The sequence below is a fragment of the Cervus canadensis genome, chromosome 7 (genome assembly GCF_019320065.1).
Source record: "Cervus canadensis isolate Bull #8, Minnesota chromosome 7, ASM1932006v1, whole genome shotgun sequence".
NCBI classification, from domain to species: Eukaryota; Metazoa; Chordata; class Mammalia; order Artiodactyla; family Cervidae; genus Cervus; species Cervus canadensis.
The window spans coordinates 60,994,710-61,022,227 of NC_057392.1; the positions used below are offsets into that span (position 1 = coordinate 60,994,710).

The 27,518-nt window shown below is 42.9% G+C and overlaps 1 protein-coding gene and 1 long non-coding RNA gene across 4 annotated transcripts in view; both read right to left on the reverse strand.

Annotated features, from left to right (window-relative positions):
• Nucleotides 1-27,518, reverse strand: part of LOC122444891 — a 131,606-nt gene that overhangs the window by 28,065 nt on the left and 76,023 nt on the right. For all 3 annotated transcript variants that reach the window (XR_006270379.1, XR_006270377.1, XR_006270378.1), the window contains exons 3-4: nt 16,144-16,429; nt 486-593 (exon numbers count right to left, since the gene is read on the reverse strand). This is a non-coding gene — a long non-coding RNA (uncharacterized LOC122444891). The remainder of the gene's footprint in view (nt 1-485; nt 594-16,143; nt 16,430-27,518) is intronic.
• On the reverse strand, nt 1,335-3,842 carry SOX2 (SRY-box transcription factor 2). The gene has a single exon (XM_043473638.1). It carries the CDS (start codon nt 3,400-3,402, stop codon nt 2,437-2,439), a length of 966 nt encoding a protein of 321 aa, XP_043329573.1. The 5' UTR covers nt 3,403-3,842; the 3' UTR covers nt 1,335-2,436.

The window sequence follows — 27,518 nt, forward strand, 5'->3', positions numbered from 1 at the left end:
GGCTGCAGCCGATACTTTACTCAAGGGTGAAAGGCGCAGCTGGATTCCAACTTCTCCAAAGTTGTGGCAAGTTCACACAACAAGCCCTTGAAATTGTAGGAAGGAAACCCACGCTCCTAATGCAGGACTCTAGGTTCCTGGTCCCCTTCGGTAGGGGAAGATGAGCGACGTAAGTAGTGAATAAAAAAAGTCCCCGAGTCGGTCTTAGATTCTCTGACTGCGCCAAAGCGCGCGGGTCCGCTGCGAAGCAGAAACATCGCTAATTCAAAGACCGTGGCGATTCCCCAACTTTTCCGCTCCCACTGAGGATAACTACAGTCTTTCTTTACCTTTCCTAGGGCAAAAGAAAACAACAAATCCAATCTTGTTTCTCCACCCCTTTTCCCCTCCCCCTACTTCTCTACTACTCTAGTAAAACATGTTTAACAGATCAAAAGCACAATCATCTCTAAATGTGATTAGACCGGACAAAGTAAAATATCTACCTCAGAGTTGATTGTTTTCTTCTTTAATATGGCTGTTGCCTGGCTTCTCTTTTGCTTGTTATCAGCTGCAGAGATTATCCGATTTGGGGCTACAGGCTTGGACCCGCGCTGTCAATTTAAGAAATGGAATTCGTGGAGGGAGAGAGAGGAAAAAAGAAAATAAATAATAATAATAAATAGCTGTGATAAGTCGGGGAGTTTTTGCAAGACGCTCTTTGCTTTCCCCCGTCCCTAAACAGGAAAATGTAGAGAAGAAAGTTTATGAAGTGATAGAACAAAGAAGCAAACCACTTGTTTCTTCTCAGACAATAGCAGGGCCAGAGTAATCCAAACACCCACCCAGCAGATGAGCACTTTGCTTGTCTAGTTTGCAATTATTCCTATACAAGAAGCATTATTTCCCCCTATAACCACGTTTCCAAAGGGCCATTGTGCTGTGAAGAAAACGAAAACAAAACCAGCCAACCTGGTTCTGATTTGGCTCAATACCCCATCTGCTAAGCTACATGAAATTTTTCAGAATTGACTCCTTTCTGGCAACAAGTGGCAAAAATCAGTTTAAGTCCCCATCATGCTTATTCATGCTGCTTAGAAAAGGAGGGGGTGGATTTACAATATATGTCCCTAGTTTCTGTTTTGGAAATGACATAAGCATTTCCATTTTTTCGAGAGTACTTATTCAATTAATCATCCAGCCATTTATTTGTTGCTGTTAACATTTGCTCATGCTACTGGACTAGAATACCAAGGTCTCAGGTACTCTGCTTTCTTGGCTGAGCACAGTCTATTCCCCGAGGAGCTGGGTTATAATCACAATGTTATCCAAATAAATGAAAGACTCAAGCATAATTTCAGTGTCCATATTTCAAAAATTTATTTATCTCAAACTGTGCATAATGGAGTAAAAACTTAAGTTGAAAATGTACCTGTTATAAGGATGGTATTAGTTCAAATATATACATGGATTCTCGGCAGACTGATTCAATAATACAGAGCCGAATCTTTAAAATACAACTACGGAAACTAAAAGTGGGAAAACCTTAAAATATCACAATAAATTTACAGAAATATTACAAACCATAAGAAAATATTTCAAACACAGTAATTTCATGTTGGTTTTTTATCTGAACAAAATGGAAAGTTGGGAAACAAAAAAAGCTATTATAAATTACCAACGATGTCAACCTGCATGGCCATTTTTGCTTTTAACAGTTAAGTTAAAAAAATTTAGTACAATCTAAAACTTTTGCCCCTTTAGAGACCACGGAGATGGTTTTGCCAGTACTTATTCTAATTTTTTCCTTTTGTACAATTTTTAAACAATTAAAATGCCCAATCTGATTAATTTTCTTCTTTGCACTTTTGCAACTGTCCTAAATTTCAGCTGCAGAATCAAAATTCAGCAAGAAGCCTCTCCTTGAAAAATATTGGCAAATTCTCAGCTTATAAACAATGGACATTTTGATTGCCATGTTTATCTCGATAAATACTGTACAAAAGTTGCTTGCAAATATTAAAACATTTTTTTTTCGTCGCTTGGAGACTAGCTCTAAATATTATTGGTAAAGACTTTTGCAAACTTTCTGCAAAGCTCCTACCGTATCACTAGAACTTTTAAAAAGTTTTGCGTAGTTTTCTTTCCTCCAGATCTATACAAGGTCCATTCCCTCACCCTCCCCACCTCGCCCACCCCAGGTTTTCTCTGTACAAAAATAGTCCCCCCAAAAGAAGTCCAGGATCTCTCATAAAAGTTTTCTTGCCGGCATCGCGGTTTTTGCGTGAGTGTGGATGGGATTGGCGCTTTCTTTGCAGCTGTCATTTGCTGTGGATGATTTTATTTTATTTTTTTAGCGTACCGGGTTTTTCTCCATGCTGTTTCTTGCTCTCCTCCATTTCCCTCTTTTTCTTTGCAAATGTCTCCCCCGCCCCCTCCAAGTTCACCGTCCGGCCCTCACATGTGCGAGAGGGGCAGTGTGCCGTTAATGGCCGTGCCGGGCACCGGGCCGCTCTGGTAGTGCTGGGACATGTGAAGTCTGCTTGGGGCGGCGGGCTCCGGCACCTCGGCGCCGGGGAGGTACATGCTGATCATGTCCCGGAGGTCCCCGGCTTGGCAGGGCGCCCTGGAGTGGGAAGAAGAGGTAACCACGGGGGGGCTGGAGCTGGCCTCGGACTTCACCACCGAGCCCATGGAGCCAAGCGCCATGCCGGGGGTGCCCTGCTGAGAATAGGACATGCTGTAGGTGGGCGAGCCGTTCATGTAGGTCTGCGAGCTGGTCATGGAGTTGTACTGCAGAGCGCTCACGTCGTAGCGGTGCATGGGCTGCATCTGAGCGGCGCCGTGCGCGTTGAGGCCCGGGTGCTGCGGGTAGCCCAGCTGGTCCTGCATCATGCTGTAGCTGCCGTTGCTCCAGCCGTTCATGTGCGCGTAGCTGTCCATGCGCTGGTTCACGCCCGCGCCGAGGCCGGCGCCCACCCCGACCCCGCTCGCCATGCTGTTGCCGCCCGGGGCGAGAAGCCCTCCCGGCAGTGTGTACTTATCCTTCTTCATGAGCGTCTTGGTTTTCCGCCGGGGCCGGTATTTATAATCCGGGTGCTCCTTCATGTGCAGCGCTCGCAGCCGCTTGGCCTCGTCGATGAACGGCCGCTTCTCCGTCTCCGACAAAAGTTTCCACTCGGCGCCCAAGCGCTTGCTGATCTCCGAGTTGTGCATCTTAGGGTTCTCTTGGGCCATCTTGCGCCGCTGCCCGCGGGACCACACCATGAAGGCGTTCATGGGCCGCTTGACGCGGTCCGGGCTGTTCTTCTGGTTGCCGCCTGCCGCCGCCGCGGTGGAGTTGCCGCCGCCGCCGCCGCCGCCGCCCCCCGAAGTTTGCTGCGGGCCCGGCGGCTTCAGCTCCGTCTCCATCATGTTGTACATGCGGGCGCTGTGCGCGGGCCCGGCCCGCCGGCGGCCGCCGACCCTCGGCCCGGCCGGGACTTTGGGGGGCCCGCGGGCGGGGGGGAGAGGAGGAGGGGAGGCGGGCGGGGGTGTCGGGAGCGCAGGGCTCCGCGAGGAAAATCAGGCGAAGAATAATTTGGGGGAAGAAAAGAAAGAGAGAGGCAAACTGGAATCAGGATCAAAAAAGCGCTTCCCTCCTCTTCTGGCCGATCCAGCCGCCGCCGATGATTGTTATTATTATTTTTTGGAAAGGCTTAAGCCTGGGGCTCAAACTTCTCTCCCTTTCTTTCTCTCTCTTCTTCTTTCTCTCAGTCCTAGTCTTAAAGAGGCAGCAAACTACTTTCCCCCTTTTGCAAACACTCTCTTCTCTGCCTTGACAACTCCTGATACTTTTTTGAACAAGTTAATAGACAACCATCCATGTGACGGGGGCTGTCAGGGAATAAATGGGTTTCCAGCGACCAATCAGCGCGCGGCGGCTCCTCCACTCGAGCCCAGCCTCGCCGGCGGGTTTTGCATGAAAGGGGGCGGGGCCTGCCGCGCCGCCGGCCGCGCTGGGGAGGCGGGGGGGAGGGAGGGGGAGGTGGCTCCCACAGCCTGCCTGCCAGCCACTGAGAAACCTTTGTATCCCCTCTCGCAGCAACAGGTCACACCACACGCCTTTTCGGAGGAAGTGGGTAAACAGCCCTAAGACTACGATATTTTCTTCTTTAAACTTAATCTTGAATTTACTCCTTTGCTGCGGGCTGCTGGAATGAGGAGGGGGGCGCGAGAAGCTGATGTGGGTGGGGGCAGGGCAGAGAAGGTGGCTCAGTGAGACTGTCCCACCAGTATTTCGGGAAGCCAGCCTTGCTGGAGTTGGTGTGTCATTGTTCTCCCGCTCCTCCGCACACTTCCCCCAACTCCAGCCGCTCCAGCGCTTCTCCCTAAGCTGGCTTCTCCGCTCGCCCGGCTCGCTCCACGGGTACGGACACTCGTTCGCCCCCTTCTCACACTGTCCCGACAAGTTCTGTCCTCAAAACCTTCTTGCTTCCACGTAATGTGCTCTTTTTTTTTTTTTTTTTAAATAAAGCCTGCCCCGACTGTACGGCTGCCTCCAGAGCTGAGGTCAGACCGGGCCTGGGTGAGCAGCCGAATCCACCCTCTTCCCGGCCCAGCTCAGCCCGCGGGGCAGGAAACCACAGCTTGGCCCTCACCCCAGCCACAGCTCCCACCCATCTTCCTCCACTCAGTCCGTGCAAAAGGGGACGCTCGTCCTCTCTCCCCACTCTCCTGCGCTCCCCGCCCCCACCCCACCCCCGCCCCAAGGGGGGATCTCAGTGGAGCGGGGTTCCAAAGGGGGGGCTGGGGGGGAGAAAAAGATCAACAGAAGGGCCCAGAGAAGTGCGGGCTATGGGGGAGGGTAGTCACAACTTCCTGGCATCCCCGGGCACTGCTTGGAGGTGGCTTTTGAGCCGCACTCACAAACTCCCTCCCACGCAGAGTTCCCAGGACTCCAGCAGAACCAGCCCTGGCATTTCCCCCACTGACTTCTACCGCGGTGGCCGCATCGCCCCGGCAGCCTGGGTCTGGGCTGCCCTCGAATGGGGTTCCCGGCCTGGGAGGCGGGGGCGGTGCTCTCCAGGCACAGGTGCAGGCCAGGCCAGGCAAGAGGAAGGCGACCTGGGCTGGAGAAGGGAGCGAACCCGGCCAGGCCCGGGCTGGAGGAGGATGGGATGGAGGCGGGAGTAGGGGCTCAGGAATCCTGCCCTCCCAGGACCCAAGAGGGTAATTTTAGCCGCTCTCCCATTGTCCCGACGTAAAGATTTCAATAGGTAGGCGCTCAATGCGCAGAGCAATGGCAGCACGTCCGTTACAAATAGGTAGTTTTGTTTCTCTTGTTGTCGCTACACGGAGTCAAACAAAGCCCCGTCTAAGTTTCCTTCCACTCTCTTGTTGGGATCTTTGTGGCTAAAATGCACTTGACTACAAAGCGGGGTGGGGGGGGGGGTTGTGTGGGGGGGGGAGGAGGTGAAAAAAAAAAAAAAAAAACCTGATGCCGTTTCTTTTTTATAAAGGGCTTAAACCATCAGGGTTACTTATTTTCTTTCTTCTGTAACACTCTCTCCGCCTCCCTCCTCCCCTGATCTACCCTTACTCACCCAAAGAAAATGTACTGAATAGTATCTGTCGGCCACGTTCCATTTATTATCTTTACAAAACTGTGCATTGTTTTGTTCCTTACTAACCTTCTTCCCATAACCTACCCCCCACCCCCGCCCCCCGCTTCAGCTTCTCCGATCCCTGCCTTCCGAGGCTTTTCTGTTCTAGTCAAACTCAAGATAAGTTTGCTCACTGGAAACCCAGAAAAGTTGTGGAAAAGTTGCAGACTTTTCTTAGTAAATTATTATTTCCAATCAGCCTCTCCTACCCCTGCATTTTCTCTTATTAGCACTTAAGTTACGATTAGTTTTAGTTATCAGGAATCCGGGAAGGATGATGCTAGTTCGAAAACTTACACACTTACTCTTCAAAATAAAGCAGTGTCTTCTGTTTATTCGAGGTGTAATATTAAGCTAAACAGGGACCTGGAGTTAGGAAAGAGAAAAGGTTGAGAGGATCTGGATAACAGGAGGCGGCCACCGGCTTTTCAGCGCGTCTGGTTTCAGGGATGTGGCTGGTGCGCCCCCTACTGGTGGATTCGCTTTCCCAAGACTATTGCTTTTACCTTTAAAATAAGGTGTTTGGAAATAAAGAAAAAAAAAATGAGGGGGATGGGAGTGAGAGCAAACTAATTACATGTAATCTAAACAAAAGAAAAGTTAACATGTTGTAGAAGCTATGGAACCAAATCACAAGAATCGGATTTAATTTGCTTAACTTAGAAATGTACATATAACCTCGAGATAAGTGGGAGGTTAAACCATGGGAAAAAATAGGTACAAATTATGAGATTCAACATATGAATGAATTGTGATTGTCCAGACGCCATGAAGGGCAGACCAAGCATTCACTTTATGATTGTGTATGCATTGGTCTGCGCTTAATAGCATTATCGGAAAACCAAAAAAAAAAGGTTATGGATAATTAAGTTTGAAGAAAAAAAATACAAGGGGTTGATGTGGATAATGGTGTATATGTATTAAAATAAATACTAATAATGGATGGTTATAGAAGCAAATGTTATTAATCTCTCTCAAGGGTAGTAGTAAGAGGCACAGATTTTTCCTTGGTATGATATATAAAAGCTTTTATACATTCTCAGATGCATGTGTTTGTGCCTGAACTCTATAATAATGCATTTAAGAGGTTAAAGGGGCTGGCTAGGTCTTTTGTTAATTGCTTTTATCATATAAATAAGCTATGGAAATACATTACAATTGTGTTATCATTGGTTGCATTTATTTACAGCTTTATTTTAATTAAGCCTGCTGTACTTATCAAGGCAATAAACTAACTGTGGCTGGCGTTTATGCATAATAATGTGCTATGAAAATAAGATTAAAGAAGATGGTGATAGCAGAAACAATTTTCTCATTAAATTTTTTAGAACATATGCATTAAAAAAATCAGATCACCGGCCACTCTATTTCAATCCAGCACCATCACTGGGCCCTAAATATAATAATAACTATAACAATCATAATAGATGACAGAAGCAGCCCGGCTTTAGGCTTCTAACAGACGGCTACAGTACTAATAACAATACACCATTGACTACTGAGGAATCAAAATAAGACTTGGAAGAGAGGGTGCTTCATCCTCTGAGAATTTAAAATGTTGCCACTGGCACAGTTTATGAAAATTTGAAAGTGCTTAATCTAAAGATAGTGTAACATTTCCCTTCCTTGGGCAGCAAAAAGCTGCACACTTTCAAAGTAAGCTTAGAAATTAAGAATTCTTAATGCCCAGGATATTTTGATTCGATTTTGTTTTATTATAGGCCCCAACTTCAAATCCTTAACTGATTAAGTGTAACTCAGTTTTATTTTAAAAACCTTTTGCATTCATATTTCCCTCCTGAACTCCCGCATCCCTCCTCAAGTGTTATATCTGAAGCCAACTAACAATTTTGTGGAGATGGGGGACTGTAGACTTATTTTTTCTCCTTAGTGGCAAATAGAGGTTTAACTTGCAGTAATTAGGTGAGAACTAGCCAGGCATCTTACTATTATGATGCTTGTTAAAAAACGCTTCTTTTCTGCATCTGCATTTGAGTGTGTTCCCCTCCTCTCTTAATCTTCTTATGGAAATGAAGGCAAACGGCAGGGAACCTGCAGAGTCTTGGAGAATGTCCTTGTTAACTGGAATTTCTCAGCATTGCTAATTAGCAGAGTTTGACGACCACCAGTATTGGGGGGAAAGCTCTGTTTAACCACTCACAAACCATTCCGAGGAAGAGCAGACTAATTTTATTTTGTAATTAAAATCTGAAAAGGGCCCTATTTGACAGTTAGGGCTATGAGAGTTTTATCTCCCCGTGAAATAATTACTGCCTTGATAACTCAATTTTCTGAAAAATGTCAACTGCGGGTTCCAAAAGTTTTAATTTCATTACGTAAGGGAAAAAAAGAGAGAAAAATAGAAGAAAATGTACAGAAAGGATTTCTAATTCTGGAACTGGTTAAATATATTAGGAGCTAGATTTGGCCAAATGAAGGGTTTTTTTTCCTTCTTCTTCTTCCTCTTTTAAATCATGTTTCCTTCGAATCCTAACCTTCCAACCAGCTCCAGGGAAAGTGACCATAGCAGTGATCATACTGCAGTGAAAGAGATCATACCAGCAGTGTGGGAAGTAAGAAGCGAATACAACTAAAAAGAGAAGTACGGCAACCCAAGGAAAGTTCCTGACTTTAAAAGCCAAAAATAAAGGAAGATTTTCAGTGTTTGGGACAATGTTGGTGCAATCTGGTAAGATGAGATTTTATTGACATTTAGCTCCCAACACAAGAAAAAAGAATACAGAATTATAAAGAAACTGGTATGTCAATTTTTAAAATGCTTCCTTCCCCCTTCCAAACTGTAAAAAACCTCAGTCACTCCAAACTGGATCATGTCACAAGACTTTCAAAATGATCAACACTTGACTCTCCAAGATTTATGAAACAAACATAGGTAAATAAAGGTAAAGAAAGAAACGTATTAGAGGATTTTTTTTCCTTAAAAAAAGCACCATGTATTTCCCCAGAACATCAATACAAAATAGTCTGGAAAAAGTTAGAATACTGAAAGGAAGAGCAAAAATTAGAATAGAATTGTCCTGTTACCAAACTTCATTTGCTTTAGGTTGTGAAGGGTCCCTCACAGGAAGGAAATCCAAGGGGGATACTTCAATTTTTATAAAGCAATTTTCAAAATGATAGAAACTTTCACTTGTATTTCCCCCATTTTCTTCCTATTGCCAAACTTGTCAGCTTTTGGAAGTGTGAAGGATTACTGACAGCAACAGAAACGGAAAATTCTACCTGATACAAAGGACTAGCATATACCTCTATCCCTTTTTATTTACCAAGGCATAGATATGCATGTGGATGCATGATAGAGTGACAATTTTAAATTGCTTGATCATATTTTTTTCTTCTTGTCTGTCCCTTCAGCACCTTGCATTTAATTTTCAGAAGTGGTATTACACATAACAAATGAATAAGGGGATAACAAATGCTATTTCAGTCCAGACCCAATTTCACCAAATAATTTCACTCAAGAGCTGTAAGGACCCTTGAAACCTAAGGAATGCAGGGCTACTCTGCATTCAGTTCCTTTTTATACACATTTCTTTCATCTAATTCCCACTGATGAAATAAATACATTTTAAAAAGAACTCAATAGTTATAAAACTAAATATATCTCCCCTTTCAAATTACAGCAACAGAGTTATATATAATCACTGGTGTATGTCTTTAGGGTTGTATATAATAATAACCATATTGCTTATAGTATTTTATATATACACATATATATATATACACACACACACATCCTTATATATTCCAGCTTAAATGTTTTCTGAAAATATTTAACACGATTTTAGAATTCATTTCTATTCCTGAATTATCACATAATTTTAACATAGGATTCAGTCTCTGTACTGCAGCTATTGTCCACGGAAAAATTCAGTGTGGCCATTAAATAATCTAATTATTTAAATAGAAATTCTCTTTTTAAAAAGACAAACTGAAAATTTAAAGGCTGCCATTCTGGGGGAGAATGGATACACGTATGTGTGTGGCTGAATCCCTTTTCTATCCACCTGACACTATTACGACATTGTAAATTGCTATATTCTAATACAAAATAAAAAGTTTAATTAAAAATAAGTAAACAGCTGCCACCAGTGGTTTTCATTTGCACTGAAAAAAAAAATGAACCTCTGATTTTGATATTAAATTTAGGAGAAGCAAATGAAAAATAAAAATCAGCATATAGATCACCAAGAACTAACTGCAAATGGCCCAAAAAACACATGGGCCTTTTCCCACCTCTAAATCATTGCTCGTGAGTCTAAATACTCCCTGATCTCCTTGATTGACCATACTATCTCACGCAATTAATCATACCAAAGGAATAGGGTTTCCTTAGAATCTTAATTTTCTAGTGACTAAGATTGTTGCCCCCATTTTAGGAAAAAGATGATTGTCTCAAATTCTCCAAATGTAATTATTTCAGTTGACTATGATCACAACTTTTGTGTGAAGAACAAATCTAAGTCCTCCTTAAAGTTTCTCTAGGCCATATTAAATGACACATAAATGACACCAAAGTGTGGGCTGAGCTCCTCACAGCCTGCACTGGCAGCCCACCAAGCAGAGAGCACATCTATCCCTTAGCCTGGTCCCTTCCAAGCTATAGAAGTGGGGTTTAATTTCCTTCCTTCTGGAGAGTTCATGGTGCATACTGCTCCTGTGTTACCTGCAAAATCCCCTTTCCAGAAGTACAATCAGGCGTAATACAAATTCCCCAAGAGTGACAACTCAACAACCTCACAAGGCAGAGGTGTCTGACACACCAAAAAGCAAGTTGGGGGAAGAAAGATCTGCTTAATTAGGGTGTGTGTAAGGGACAGGAGTACTATCAAAGGAAAAGGAATTAAGCCTTTCACGGGTTTCCATGAAAATACACTGAAAGCAAACCACTGGAAAAAACAAACACATACCGTACAACCACCATCAGCTCTAAACAAAACTGTTACCTACTTTTTCTCCAAGATTTGCAGTAACGTCTAGCCCCGGAAAGTACTGTAAATCAAAGTATACGCCCATACTGGAGGGACTAGCATCCTCAAGGCCTCCCCTCTACATCTGGAGCACTCTCCCCAAAGCTCTTCTGCTCTCAGAAGAAATGTCTGAAGAGTCTGCCTTCCCAGGGGCCCACTTCTGCTCAAACCCTAGCGCCCCTGCTTCCAGACCTGGCTTAGGCTCAGATGAAGTTGGGCTTCCAAATCCATCCCAACGGAATTCTCAGATCGCTAGCCTGATAATCTTTAAAGGCTCCTTCGGAGCTAGGACTCTGACTTTTATCTCCCCTCCCACACTTCTTTCCTTTTTGCAGGCTCTCCTTACTCCTTTTGCTTCCCGCTCCACCCCCCTCCTTAATTTGAAGATCATTGACACGATAGGCTGTAATGAGTCCTTCAGAAACTGTTATGATCTACGGTGACAATCTCTGCACCTAATTCACAGATTATTGACAAGCACTGTGGGCTCAATGGTGTCAAGTTGTACTTATAGTTTCAACACCCTTCAGCAACCCACATAGCAGCTGGGCCCTGGATTAGGACCCAAAGTCTGGCAGCATTTATCTGCCCACTGAGTGGTGGAGAGGTGAGGATCTGTCTACACCCCAGCTCCTGCCCAAGCCAGGCTGTACTTTCTCCCTGGTTCCCTGTCTGTCTCAGGGTTGGATCAAGTGAACTTAAAGATCCTCAAAGTTTAAAGACAAAGTAAAAGAGCAAACAATAATAAATGAGGGTTCATCCTTATAATCTCAGTTTTAATAATCATTTTCTACACTCCCAAATAGCTACCAAACTCCGAGCCTCATATACTGGCTTTCAGAAGGAGGATTTATATTCACCAGGAAAGGTGTGAGGGATGGAGGGGAGAGGGGTCTGAGGACTTGGCACCCGGTGGGCCCAAAGCTAGGCCAGCCCATCCTCCTGGGTCGCCCTCAGAAACGGACAAGATTGACTACTTACAAAGCAGGGGGCCCAGGCAACAGACGCGGGCTCTGGCCTGGACCCTGGGACAAGAGACCAAAAATGCCCGCCCCGCCCCTAAAGGGCACTTAGCTCCCGCAGAGAAAACGCAGCGGGTTGCCAGAGTTGCGGCTTTGCCTGCTACTGAGGAGTCAGCCGCCCGCTGCCCCCTCCCCAGGCCCCAAAGATGCGAGGCTGCTTTCCTGCTTGCCAGCGTGGGGCGTGAGATTCCTGCAGGGGCTGAGGCTGCCTGAAGCCACAGCAATGACACTGTGCTGGGAGAGCTGGGTGGTATTCCCAGGCCTAGGCCACCCACTTGTTCAGTTCTTTTTCCTAAACTTGGGGCTGTGCTTTCTCCCTGGGTCCTGGGAATTTGGGTGCTCACTGGCCCTCTCAGCCAGGTGCAGCTCCTTCCCTAGACTTCTCCCAGTAGGTTGGGACCCCCATGGGGCAGGAGTGGGGGGGGGGCGCAGGGGGGGTGAGTGGGGGTAGTTTGGGTGTGTGTGAAATCTCGGCCTCTGCTTTTGCAAATTCTACATCACTTCTGAACAGCAAGCATATATCTAGCCCCTTTAGCTGGTCACCTCCAAGATTCTGCTGGTTTGGCCTCCCTACGCCTTAGGCAGCCTTGGACCGCGGCAGTCAGGGCACAGTTTGTCACCTTAACAAGGTTGGCACCAAAGTTTGCCCAGACCTAGTATTTCTGTAATGGGGACCAGTCTTTCAGTGAAGCAAAGTGTCGGGGTGGGGGGCAGGGAAAAGGCTGCTTGCCTGTCATTTCCATAGAATTCCAGGTAAAAACTGAATAAAAGCCTTGCATCTCTTTCTGCCACGGTTTCCGAACTCATTGAGAAACATAAACCAAGATTTGATTCTGGAATCAGGGAGAGAAAACATCTCTCATCTCACCGAACAGCAATTTCCCTGAAAACACAATCTCAGATCTGCTGATTGTGGGAGGTGAGAAGAACAAAGGTAAGATCAATGTTAAAAACAACTTGTGTAGCCACAGTATTAAATATTTTAAAAAGTAATTCTATTATGAAAATTAAGCTAGTTTCCTTCAATAGGCAAACTTAAAGCAAACAAGCAAGCCTTGAACTTCTTATGGTTTTTATCTAAAAGTTAGAATTATAATACAGTCCTCAAGAACCATATCACTAAACACCTTGCTGAGATCATGTGTGTTCATTTAGCACACACATCGTTTCAGTTTGATCTTAAACACCTAAACAAACCCATGTTTCCCCACTGTTTTAAATTCAGAGGATGTGTCATTTTTATAGTTATCTTTCTGAAAGATTTCAAAGTGTACCTTTGCCCTCACTCCCAAACCAAAGAAAAAGTCAAAGCTCTTTCTTATGTAGACAGGTAGTTTTTGAAAGTGTAAAAAAATACTCCTCTTCCCCTAGGATGATTTGGATTCCTAGTCAATGAAAATGCTGAATTTCAAAAGAAAATACTCTTTACCGTCGGCATAGCTTTCCTGGAATCCTACAGCTCGAGGTGGGGGGGGGGGGCGAGGAGGGGTGAAGAGAGAGAGAGAGAGAGGTATCAGGCACCTGTTTCTTAAAGAATACCTGGAATTTAAGCGCTAGCCGGAAAAGGAAAAGTTTGATCAAGATTGGTCTGGGGGGATGGAAACATTAAAAGAAGAGACTGGCCTTTTAATTACACTCTGAAAATAAATTTTTAAAGGAGCAAGTTATTTCGTTTAGTCAGACACTCTGTTACTACATGTGAAGAACCTCTTAGGGCAACAAGATGCTGTTGACAACGTCAATAGAGCACGCAACAGCGTCTTCGGTTTCTTTTTTTTTTTTTTGAAATGTGTACAGAACGGGAGAAGTAACTTGTGGTTGGTTCTCCACTGCTACAGAGGAAAATCCTCTTTCGCTCTCTCTCTCTTTAAAATCATGCTTCTGTACCTGTTTCACTCTCACTGAATCTTTAAAGAGAGTTCCAAATCCAAACGGGTATAGGATGTGGCTGCCGGGATGTAAGGAGGGAGAATAGATTGGTCTTTATTTTTTATTGAATTAAAATTGTGTTATCTCCTTTTAGTTTTTTTTTTAATTAAACTTATATTATCTTCCAAAGATACAAGAACTTGTTTCCTGGTCCCATCTCCTTTTTGGACGGTAATAAAGCGTGTTATCTTTAACCCCAGAGCAAGGTTCTAGCGATTTCCAGGACTGGCGCTGCGCAGCTCCGACTGTGTCCAACAGGGGGCGCTGGGCTCGAACCTGGGCGGCGGCTCAGCGCCGCTTCACATCTGAGCCGGGTTCTAGCCCCTGAAGGCGAGAGCCGCTCACGGGGTCGAGTACAGAGCTTTAGTCTTCGTGGATAAAAAGAGATTAAAGGCTAAATTCTTTTTTGGGGTGTGTGTGTGTGCGTGCGTGGGTGTGTGTATGTGTATGTGTGTGTGTGTGGCGGGGGGGGTTATCAATTTTAACCAACTACGAAAATGTAGAGCTTTTTATCCTTTGATGTTCTATATAAAGAGACTCCTATCGGTGGGGGAATTACATGGTTTCTGAGCCAACACTGCAGCTACAGTGTGAGGGAAATTATTTAATTAAAAATATATTTTTCCATCTGTTCACATGATCTTTTTAGAAGTACTTAAAAAGCTGACACTGATCCCTTTGGCCCGTTCACCCTGCCCCAAGTTTCAAATACTTCAGCTATTTCGAAGACCCTTCTATTAATTTGAAGGGGGAAAAAAGAGACCCAAATATTTAAATCCCCCAAAACAGTTACTCCTCTGCATCCTTTTTTACCCATTTTCTTTCTTTAAATAGGGACTTTTATGTGATTGACACATTTCACGTTGCCTATTCTGCAAAGCCAGGTATAAATGACATGAAGCGACTCTAAAAATTTTTTTTGATGTTGGACTACATAACGCCCAAGTGTAAGATGAAATCTAAATAAAATTGTAATCCACCCACCCCCACCCTAACTTAAAAAAAAAAAAAAAAAACCCTTCACCTGTATTTAAATAGCGTGTCTTTAATTACAGCAGTTGGGGATGCATGAGGCTGAAATGAAATTAGCAGTCATTACCAGTCCTTTAACTCTGTGGTGCTTTTGATCAGCACTAAATTAGCTTTCCAGTCCTAACAAAGACTCTACAGCAAGCAGTGGGCTGTAAATAAGACAGCGCGACCTGCCCTCAACACCTTTTCTCTTGTCAATCATAGTTCTATCATTCAGCCCAAGATTAACCTTTATCTACCAAATTAAAAAAAAAAAAAAAGGAAAAAAAGGAACGAAAGAAAGAAGAAAAAGAAAAAGGAGGCGGGAAGGAAAGTCCCCTTACCACCGCATGTCGAAATAACAGAGGTTCCTAAGAGCCCCCTTAAAATTGTATTATAATGAACCTGTGTCAGAATCTGCAATTTCCAAATCTTCCCTCCTCACCCCAGCCCGATGCATCTCTCCAGTGTAGTAAGAGAGTCGGAATGTTGTTCAGGTGGGAAAGAAATCTTTTCCCCCGAATTACTAATTGGGCATGGGCCACCCTCCATAAGTCCGTTTGCCATTAGCCTCTCCTTTTCTATTACTCTTAACAAAATTTTGGAAGAGAACGAATGTTTGAGGAGAATATATTGGTAATTTTAAGGCACGTACATAAGTTTCCGGGATGAAAACAATTAATTTACTACACAAATAGTCTATAGTTTCTAAGTCTGCGGGGGAGGGGGGGAACCCACCAACAGTAACGACAAAAACCCAGCTGCTTTTCTCAGTGTAGAATTGAGAAAGTAAAACGTTGGTTTAAGTTGCCGTTAGAGGGCACCAGAGAGCAAGCCCTATCACCCCTTCGCACAACTTCCCACAGAAGCCCTCCTAGCTTCCAGCTTCGCCATGCTCTGTAATTCCTTCTCTCAGGTAATATTTCCGGCTTATCCTGCCCTCTTGCTTTTCTAGCCTCCTCAGTGTCAATCTCTCATAAAGAACAAGGTGTCGCCATGTCCCTTTCCTTCTCTTTTCACACCCTTCCCCTCAGCCACCATCAAAATAGTAAGATGCCAGATAAAACAGGAGCAGCCCCTTAATGATATATATACCTTTTGACTCGAACCACTCTGTCTACTCTGTGTAATCTAGGCATGGAGAAGGTTCTTTGTAGAGATGAAATGTTAGAATTTAGTCTTTTTGAAATGGAAGCCTGAATTTTTCATTTCTGCATTTCTCTCTGGGGGCTCACAGATTTCTTCATTTTCATAGAAAAGGAAACACACCAGGCAAGGCAACTGATCATGTTCAGTGCTAAAACTGCTCAGAAGAGAATAAAATAATGTCATTTCATTTCTGCATTTGTTAAAGAAATCAAAATTAGTGTTTAATTCCAAAAGTTAACGCTTTCAGACTTAAATCTGTGTAAAATGACTGCCACACAGAGTGTATTTCCAGATCTCTTAAAGGTCAAAAGAAAAAAAAAAAAAATAGAATGAGAGGAAGAGTGAGTTGGGGGGGTGGGGTGGGCGGAGAGGAGTCAGCTAGCAGTGAATGTCAAAGTTGGGTTGCAAGCTACTTACATGTCCATGCCAGATCAGGGTGTTGTCTTGTAGCAGTTTGATTGGCAGGTAAAAAAGCAAAAGAACGTGAGGGCTCCCTGAGCCTCTTGTCAGCCCAAGCTTGATCACTTCTCACCGGACAGAACGAGTTGAAGGAGCTTGCAATTCCCCTCTCGTCCTCCATCCAAGGCACCATGAATCCATTTCGGCTTTTCTTCCCCCCAGTCTCTCCATCAGCCTCCTGCCTTCACCCGCTTCGCCTTACACCAGCCTCCAAGACCTAGCCTAGCTTTGCCACTGCAATCCCCTGCAACAAGAAAAATCGTTTATGGCTTAAAACCCCAAATGGCTGATTTTTTAAAAGAGAGAGAGAGGGAGAGGGAGAGAGAGAGGAGAGAGAGGGTGAGGGGGAGAGAGAGGGGGAGCGAGAAGAATGCACCCAGAGAACAACAAAAAAGTCAGTTATCCTAACACTGCTCTATCCCCCCACCGTACAGAAGAAGAATAAAAAAAAAAGCTTTATGTTTTTTCAGTGGGTATTCAAAGATAATTTGATGCCATTGTTTCTGCTACAGATGGTTCTTTTAAATACAATAACACGGCTCTTTGTGCAGGCTACCCACAATAAAAATCGAAAGCGTTCCCCTGAATAACCATTTTGTTCTCTCTTGTATGGGGCCAACAAAAGATGCCGTGAGGTAATGGGTTCTGTTTATTGAAGCCATAGAATAGGGGTTTGATAAAGATTTTTTTTAAAGCAGAAGACCTTGCAAGGTCGGGCTGATCTCTTCATATTTTTTATTAAAATATTTGTCCAATAGATTATTCCTTGGTGCAGCTGCAGGTTTCCTCCTCGATTCTTAATCAGCCCAAACATCTGTCTCTTTGAGGAAGCTTTAAAAAAAAATCTGCAATTGTATCAATGGTGCAGTAACCTTATCAAATCCTGAGTTTTTAGGCTCAGTGCAGGCAAAGGCAATGGAGTTTGAATTCTGTTTAGTTCTGATGGGGTGAGGTGGAGGGCTGGAGGAAGAGGAAACACATCAGCCCCAGACAGAGTGACTGGGGGGGGGGGGGAAACCAGGCTTTCCTCCCCGCCAACCCCCACCCCCTGTTGGCCATGCATAACTGCACAAGCCAGACACACAGATCACTGAGGACTTGAGATGTGTCTGCTGATCTCTGCAAGCTCCACCCGTGCATGCATGTTGGACAGGGGTTAGGCATGTTTTCCTACTATGCTTCCCCTCTTCTCTAGGTAGATCTCCAATCACAGAAAACCTAGGATGGGATCCCAGGGGGAGGACTAGAACAAACTAGAGGTTAGTCTTTAGCACCTGAAGGGTCCTACTCTTGGCTCTCTTTCATTTACTGTTAGTTAGCTTTGACTCATGGATTGCTATACTGCAAGGGGACTCTTGGCCACAGCCTTCCTGCTGCAGTGCCCCATGCCCTCAGGGTTCTTATAACCACCCTGCTTCCCCCTCAGTTCCACAGAGGACATCTGCTTCCCCTCACAGGGGGAGCCCTGCCACCTAGACTCAGCTGAGGTCTGTATCAACTTTGAGCCCTGAACCCTAAGGCAATGAGGGTGCCGCAGGAGAAGATGGCTAGATTCCTCTACCTTTCTATAGGAATTAATGCCAGGGCTCTCTGGGCCTCCAATAGTCCAAAGTGACAGTAATCCACTTTCATGACTTCTGTGTATTGTCACTTGTGGCAAGACAATAGTCTGGGGAAATGGCTTTAGTCTTAAAAACAAGTTTTCATTGGGTTCTCTTGCCCCCTGCTTCATTCAGTTCTCCCTTTCTTCCTACAAACCATTCAAAATAAAAGATGAATACTCAAATGAATCTCTTGACAGAACTGATCTTAGCTTCTACTTTCCCTTTTGGAAACTGTAATGTTATTTGTTTACAACTGGTCTGAAATAATCTAATAAGGAATTCTTGGGGACTATTACTTAGACACTAATTAAAGCCTTTCCTGCAAAACTTGAAAAACACAAACAATAAAACAGAAAATTAAACAGTATTCCACATGGCTGTTTCTCAAAAATTCATTTTATGTCTCAGGATGAACACCTTAATATCAGTTTGAAAGGAATGAAAGTCAAGGCAATACTAAAAAGTTATGTACATTTCTGCATGCTCTGAATCAAGAAAAATGTGCCTGTATAAGTGTATTTTGGTGAAGCAAGCAAGTGGAGAGTATAAATCAAGAGCGACCTTTAATAAAATAGGCTGAGAAGTGTTACTTTCCTCACCAGGGTAAAGGTGTATGTGTGGGGCATTATGCAAAACTGAAAGTCAATAGTAGAAACACCTCCTCCAACTAAGGTGAAGTGGGAGAGGGCAAATGTAGAATGTTTATTCCAGGGTTTCATAACTTTGTACTACAAAAGTAATCCATTGAAATAAAGGAATGATCTCTTCCTACTTCCCTTGTCATATTTTTTTGAATGTCAAAATTTATAAAGGAGGTCCCAACCTGCTGAAAGCTATTTTCCTTTGATATATTTTCATTATGATAATGAACTGAAAGAAGAATCTGAACTGCTTGTCCTTTTTCCACCAAGGGAGGGGTTTGGGACTGAATGTGTCTGTAGCTAGGAAGGCATCAGTTGAGTACCCTGAGGTGTCTAAAGGTGAGTTAAACCTTACACATTTTATCAACTGAGTCTATTCAATCCCAGTCAAAAGGAAGTTTAAAATCTCTCAGGTGGTCTCACTTTCTCTGGTTAAGGATAGGAGGACAGTTTTGTAGGTAAGCCTCCAAAAGTTGTCTAAAAAGCTGTAATGCAATCCATTCTATCTGACATGCGGGGAGACTTCAGCCTATGACTAAAAAATGTGGAGTGGGTGATGATGAAGGGAAAGTGACTAACTGCCTTAGTAGGTGAGGGAATCAAGAACCAGTTGCCTTCAACTGGGACACTGCTTTAAAAAAAAAAAAAGCAAAATAACCTTTCTGCATCCACAAACTAAGTTGACTAGTCAGCTCCCCTCTCGTTGGAGCAAGCACACACCACAAAAACGACTCTAAGTTACAGGACCGGCTTTCTGACGGGGGTGGGGAATCCGTGTGCACTGATTTAGGGGCGTTCATAGGTGCCTCTGAATTGGAAACTTCACTGTTCAAAAGTGCTTTGGGGCCAAATGAGCTCTCCAACTCTACAAGCAGAAAGCCCTACTGGGGAGATGCGGAGGGGGGATATTCCACCCCCACTACCAGACTAGGCTGCATTCAGCAAGAACGACTCAGATGGAGGGAGGGAGGGAGGAAAAGAAAGAAGAAAAAGAAGGAAGGAAGGGAAGGAAGAAAGGAGGAAAGAGAAGAGATTTTTAAAAAGAGAGGATTTAATCGGACTTAATGGCAGAGGGGATTAACAAGAGGGGCACTCGGGACCTGGTTTTAAATTGGCGAGTGCTTTTTAGAAGGAAACACTGTACGCACGATCAGGGTCTGGGTGTTCCAGCGAACCGATGACCCTACAAATCGCGAGTTTCACAGAGATGGCACAGTGTCATGCTTTAGCCATCAGCTACCGTGAAAACTAGCCTCCCTCTCGTAGGCAATCCATCATTCACTAACTGGCTGCTCCACCACTCCGCACGGAAACAAGTCGGACTCGGACGGCCTCCGGCGCGGGCTGGGTCTGGGAACCCTCTGCGGGCGCGGGCGCGCGGGCGGGCGACTGAGTGCCGGCCAAGCGGGGCTCGGATGGGAGCGGCCCGCTCCAGATCGGAGGGCGATTGCCTCCCCAGCCTACGGAGGGTACGGCCGCGAGTGCCTCCAAATCACTAGGGGACTCTGAACGTGTTGTTCCCGTCAACTCGCCCAACATGATTCAGTCATTCACTTAGATAAACCATCACACCAACCTGCCACTTGATGCGCACTTAAAAAGGACAGGGGAGCGCGGCCAGGCAGACCCTCCGCCGGACACGACTCCGGGAGAAACGTGTTTTAAATCCAAGCTCTTGAGCTTCTAACCGGGGAGCGCGCGCGAGTGTGTGAAGAGGCTGGGAACCTTGGTTTTCAGAGACTCTAGAAGAAACTTCTCGCCTCCCTCTCCTCCCGAGGACAGCCGGGACTGTGGGTGAACGAGTCTCATCGGGTCGGGTCGGGGCCCTGCGGGACCGGTCTGCCTGACCCGACCGCGCTCGCATTGGAAAGCCGAGGCTCGATCGGCCGGCCGGGCTGCCTAACCCCCGCCCCACAGCAGCGGCGTCCCTCGCGCGCCGCCGCGTTTCCCGCGCTCTCGGCCGGTACTTCCCGGCGCGGCCTACAAGGCCCCGCGCGGCCCCGCCTCCGGGTCCCGCTCGGTCTCCGGCTGCGAGAGGGAAGGCGGAGGTTATCCGCCGAGGGACCAGCGGCGCGGACCGAGTAAGTGGAAGCTTGGGTCCCGGGTCGCCTGCAGGCCTGCTTTCCAGGTCACCCCTTCCCACGCTGGGCGCGCCTGCCTCCCGGGCTCTAGACTCGAGCGTGTTGGGACTCGCTCGTATACTCGAGCGCACTGTAGGGCGGGTTTGGTTCTATTCCCAGTACGCCGCGTGTGGAGGCCGAGCCCGGCACAGCCCAGGAAGAGTGGAGAGCTGGCGTCCTCCCCGGGCCTGGGTTGTGGGCATCTCGACGGCTCGAGGGATTCAAGGACGTTTAGTCGTTTAGTGGGGAGCGGAGGGCCGACACTCCGAGGGGAGGCGGCTCGCGGGTCCGCGGCCACGACCTGGGAGGCCCAAGTGAGAAGCCGGGGCTCCAGGCGCCAAGGCGGCCTCCTTCCGCACTGGTCACGTGCCAGGCGTGGTCTTCCTCCCCACTCGTGTTCAAACTTTAGGAACTCTCAGAGGATCCCCCACTCTTTGTTTTACGTTAAGAAGGGACCAAGAAGGATGTGTTTTTGTAATTAAGAGGCAAGTTGGAGGTAGGAGTAAGGCCTGTGAGTAGCATTCATAAATGGCCTCCTTAAATTTTCGTGAGATACATGAAATTATACATGCAGTCGATATGTTTTGTGTTTATGTGTTAGCATTTGGAAGTGTTGAACATTTAAGATATGCCACACATCTGTGACTTTTGAAAAAAATTTCTTACTTTATCAGTTTTAGAGTTTCAATAAATGGAAATGTCTCTGGTCTTTCAACCTCTGAGGGTAGTGGAATATTTGTTTTGTGTCCCTTTGGCATATTCATACTAGTACTATGCTCCCAAGATAAAGTAACTTGCGTTTTAGTTCAAATATTATCACCATCTACTGGACTTCAAGAATGACACAAACTGAGGATATTCTCCACACATATCTTATGCAGTATTATAACTACCAGTATGCAGTTGGATTTGATAGGTTTGTAACTGAACTGAAATGGTAGAGTGCGGCTCCATAACACCCTTGAAAACCCAGTGCAAAAGCTGTATGTACATAAATGTTTGAAAAGGTATCTCAGAATGTGGTGATTATTCTTTGCTTCTCTATTTCAGAGGCCCAAGGATGGGCAGTTGGTATGGGTAGAGCACTGATACCTTCTTCTTTTTTTAATGTGTGTGTGTGTGTATATATATATATTAATGGGTTCTTTTACAGTGGTGTGTTTCTGATATTCTGTAAATTAATTCTGTTATATATAAATATATGTTTTCATATTCCTTTCCATTATAGTTTATTATAAGATAATTGAATATGGTTCTGTGTGCTCTACAGTAGGTCCTTGTTTATTTTATATATAGCAGTGCATATCTGCTAAACCCAAGGTCTTAATTTATCTCCTATCCCTTCCCCTGTGGTAACCATAAGCTTGTTTTCTGTCTGTGAGTCTGTTTCTGTTTTGTAAATAAGTTGATTTGCTGATACATTCTTAAAGAGAGTAAAAATTGTGAATTTTGGGAGAAAAGGACCATCCCATTTGAAGTTTTGCCTGTGTAAAGTAGTTAATGATCCAAGGAAACTGATTGTAGGGAGAATTCCTACTTGTATCTTCCCTTCCAATCCATTTTTCTAACATTCTTCCTTCACTGTTGGAAAAAGAGCAACATTCTATTTGCTTGAGGGTAATAAGAGGACAGGATCTAACCTTTAATGGACATCTAGTATGTATTAGAAACTTTCTCATACTTAATTTTCATAATCTTATAAAATTGGAATTATTATAGTCTTTAAAAAAGTAAGGGAAAGATCCAGCTGGTTTAAATATCTGTGGTCACACAGGTGGCAATAGTTAATCTAGGTTTGAAATCTAGCTCTATAATTCTGAAACCCAGCTCGGTGTTTAGAATCTGGTTAACTGAGTCTAAGACTCAAGCAAGCACCATTGGTTACTGATTATTATTGCAGGTTCAGGTGGAAACTGTTTGTGAACAGTAGTCATTTGTCTTTTTTTTTTTCTTTTCCCTCCTTTTTCTAGAAGGCAAGGTCTTAATTCTGGCTCTCCTTAGGATCTTTTGGCTATGAAGAGATTGATTTGAAGCAGGGATATAAAATTCTGTGTCTTTTTCCTGTGCCATACCAAAGTTGAACCTAGAGTTTAAACTCAAGTTTTCTGCATTTAGGTCTCAATTGGCATCAGGTGTAAGGCTACCCATAGGCTGTGGTCAAGGTATGATTTCATGAGGATAGACTCAGGTCAAACTAAGTATCACTCTTAAAACTCCAGCCTCAGAAATGAAAAGGGTGGGAGGGAAATATAGTAATAACAGAACACATGACTGCTAATTAACCTTATTAACAACTGCAAGCCAGTGAACATTTATATTTTCTCAAAGGCAATTAATTTTTTTTGCCTTCTATTAACTACCTTTCCCCCCCAGATAATCACCTATATCAAAACCACCCTTTAAAAGGTCAGTAGAAATTATTTTAAGACATTCAAATATAAAAAAGTATTGTTATTTTAATAGGCACTGTGGATAGTTTAATTTGTATCTTGTATTAAATTAAACATATGGTGAACAGGGTATAATAGATTTTCTATAATTTAGCTGCCAATGTGGCAACAGCAGCCAGTTACTCTTACCAGCAGACTTGTCAGTGGTTTGTTTACTAGCTTATTTGAATTAAAATAAAGCTTCGCTTCTGCTGACTGCACATCATTATCTATGAGACCATAATCCTGCTAGCAAATCCTATATCTTCCAGAACTGGCTCTTTTGTTTGGGATTACTGAGAGCTTAGCCTATAACAAAGAGGAATAAGGCATCCCTCTCATCCTCATAATTAAGTGTGGGGACTAATTTAGAAACAAACCCAGAAAGATGTACTATTTGGAGTTATATTTTGATACAGAATGGGAGAGAAACAGGATAGGCCAAACACCTGATTGTTAACAGAATGTTTAAACTATTAAGCAAGTGTACTACAGGAATCCAGCTTGTTAAAATTAAGAGCAACAGCAAATAAGGCATTGATGGCCTTTGCACGGGGCAGTAATTCTGTATGAAGGATCTGAAGGTATGTTTGGGAAGAGGAAGTATTAGGGTGTCAGGCAGAGGAAGATGTGCTGTATGCTTTGTGAATGCCATTTATTTTATTCTTTCATTATCCTAACAGGCTGTGCAATTAATAGTTATTGTTTTGAGCAGAGTTATTAAAATACTGAAGTAAAAAATAACAAAACACTTTTATTCACTAGAAAAAATAAAACTGTCTTTGGAAATAGTTAACATTTTACTTTCATGGTGCATCAAATTTAGCAAAAAGAAAAGAATAGGTGATTTCCTGGCTCTTTCCATCTACTCAGCTCAAAATAGAGCTTCATGAATTCTGTTAGCTCAATAAAATCTATGTTTAAGGAAAGAACTTAACAACTAGGATGTATATAAAAACAGCTTTTACAATCCACAGTCCATATATAAACTGATGCCTGTTTGTTAAAGAGGAGGGAAGACACAAGGGTTGATTTGTCAATGTCTTTAAAACTAATTGTCACAGATGGGAATTCTGAGGACCTGTGTGAAACCAAACCAGACCCTGGTGAATTATAAAGCAGGTCCTTAGACTTTAAAAACATTTAGGCAAAGTGACAGTTCAGAACATCTGTTAGCCTTCTGTCTGAGTGTAAACTAGATGTCATGGAGTGCACAGCTGTAGGCATTTTAGGCTTTTTTTTGCCAACATCTGTCACAGCAGTACAATAATATAGGTAATTATCAACACCTTATATAAACTGTTTGCCATTTTAATTTTTAGAAAGAGTAAAATTAGTGTTACAGTCCTTGGCAAAAATAATTGAGATAAATATAGTCATTTTTATCAGATGAATAAGTGATCTGATCATTCTTTGAAAAACACACATTTTAAATATTTTCTGCAGCCAATATTGGTATTATGCCATTTTGAAAAGAAAAATTCTAAGTGCTTTTTTTAAAAAAAGATTAAGTTAGAAAAAGAAAAGTATTGAAGAGAAAAGTACAAGTTAAATAAGAGGGAGGGCAGAAAGAGGCCAGTAATTTGCTATTCAGAGCAACCAAAGGTGTTATATGTTTTGTGATAAAAAGATAGATTTTAATACCACGTAATTGTGATATTGATTCCATAGTCGTAAAGATTATTAATTTGTTTTATAATGTCAGTATAGCAAAATCTGTGTTGATGAATTATAAAAATTGCCTTCCTCCGCTCTCCTTGCTCTAGAACTTCTCTGTCCTAGAATTTTGCAGAGAAATGGCATATAAAACTAAAATTCACATCTTGCCATCTTAGTAACTAAAGTTAATTTGAAAGGGTTGGCACGTCATATAAATTCAAGGACCATTCATTCTTTTAATGCCACCTGGGTATGGATCATCTACAGTGCTCATCATAAGATACTGGGAATTATTGTCTCATATCTGATTCCCTTGACCTGTGCAGTTGTGTTTCAGTCTAAAGAACTCGAAGCAGCAAGACTGTATTCCAAAGCACCTGTTCTGGGGAAGATGCCAGTCAATAATGTCTTATTGAAAGACCAGGCCCAGCTAGAGAAAATGAAGGAATTGAGCCGCAGTTGGATTTCATCATCTAAACATGCAATGTAATCTTAACCAATTCATTACACACTCCTTTTGTTTCCACTACAAAAGGGATGTTACCTCTGTCAGAGGTTGTAATTCCAGTATGTTCAAGCAAAGACAAGGGAGAAATTGGAAAAGTGCTATCAATTCTACCCACAGCCAGGAAGAACTGTAGGGTCAGAAGGTCATTATCACTGTCCCATGTACAGTTCACACTAGACCATGGATAGCTAAAGTTTCCACATGGCAATAGAAAGGTATAATAAAGGAGACACAGAGAAAATATTGAAAAGGAACAGGAGTAGGAAATCATATTCTTAAACATGTTTGATTTAGCACATGAAGAATCAAATGAAATGAATCTCTATTTGGACAATAGTTGTAGATGCTTAAAATTATGCTTACTTAGAACAGTCTTGTGGAGGAGGGAAATTTTATTCATGAAAGGCTGCCTTGGCAAAAAATGAGTCACAAATGTCAGCATTTATAATCTAAAGGTCTGAAAAGGGTCAAATGAGAAAGAGAAGGGAAAATAAATATAGATATAAAAGGCAGACAACTTGGCCCAAAAGGAAAGATTAAAAATAAAAGACAATGAAAAGAAAAATGTGATACTGATGAAGAATAAGACTTATGGGGTTTCTGGGAAGAGTAAAAGAGGATATTGATTAGCAAATAGAGTATTAGGGATCAAATGAAAATTTAGGGCCTTGTGAGTGTCAGCACTTCCTAAAGAGAGTTATCAGCTGTAAGAACTTAGTCTTGGAGAGAGAAACATTTAAAAACAATTGCTTAGTAGTATTGTTTTGAACTCTTGTAGGGTGAATTCACTTGACACTTCTTAATGCCATATTTCTTTATCATTGAGGAAAAGTCAATGTATTTTGATGCCTGGAATGAGAGGGGGAGAGAAAGTAATCCATTTCCCAAACAACTTGGAAAATACTTTATTTTTAATGATGAATTCTTCTCCTTAAGGATATTACTTTTTTCCCCATCATGCTTTGTACATTTGGGACAGAATAGTAGAACAAGGATATCTGCAACATCAGATCAGAATGAGCTTCAAAATGATTGGATTAAGAGAGTCTTCACTACAGTGGTGGTTTAAATGAAATACACATGATTTCAGAGTTTATATTGTGAATATAAAGGCATATTTGTGTTTAAATATCCCTCCTTAATTACTTGGTGCTCCTTGAATGATAGAAATAATACATTTTCAGGGTCCATTTTATATGTGGAAAATTATTTGCTCAAAGTCACAGCTAACTCTGATCAACCCTCTGAAATAGAGAGTAGGCTGTCAGCATGCTCTCATCTTCTTTCCTCTTTTGTTGCTATCGCTTCCCCTGTTTGTGCCCACTGCCCTCATCTTCCTTCATTAAGTATCTTAATCCTGGCTGATCTTTACTAGGTAATGTCCCAGCTTTACCCCACCGTTCTGCTCTTCAAAATCTGAAACTAATGGCCAATAGATTCAACCTAATATACTAATGACTGGTAATAACATTGTGTTCTTTCTTCAAAGTTCCTCGTTACTGAAGGAGAAGGTGGGTAGAGATCTTAGAGTCATTTTTGTATCTGAGTATCACTCATTAACGTCTTCCCCATAATAAATATACATTAACTCCTAAATGAATATTTGTTGCTTTATGTTTTTCTCCCCACATCTAGTTGTATATAATTGAGACTAATCTTGTGTTTTTTATTTTTAAATTTTATGTATTTATTTTTTAGGCTCCAACAGTTAGATATAGCAATCAAGCAGAATTAGTCTTTAAAAGTGATATTAATTTTTCCTTACTGATGTTTATTAAAAACACATTAAAGGGAAAGTTTAAAAACGAAACTGTCCTCTATAATACAACCAACCTAACAATGTAAATAACTTAAATTTTCTGTATTCCTTTCTGATCTTTGCCCATAGATAATTAAAAATTACATTTGTAGTACACATAGTTTTTGATTTTTATGTTTGCTTACTTTTTTGTTTTTGAAATTGAATCTGTCATTTAGGGAAGGGACAATGACTTCCCTAAATAGTAAAATCTCTAATGATAAAATTTTATACCTTCACAAAAAAAGGAATGTATTTTTGGATTGGGGAGACTTTCAGAGCTCAGAAAGGGCAGTGTATCTGAAAGCAGCTAATCTTTTATGGTGTAAATCATAGGATCTTCTGTTTTAGAAGAAGAAATTAGAAACATAAGATTTTAGGGACATAAAGTAGGTTTTAGAGAAAGAGAAGATCCAAAATGAGATTTTAATAGTAGGCATCAACTTCTGAATGTTGATAACTGAAGGTATTTACCTGTCCTTCCCAGAGTCTATCTAGAAAAAAGCCTGAGCTTGCTGAGTTTTTCTATCCTTATTCCAAAAGCAGAGTTTGGTCAAAAGGGTTTGGATTGGTA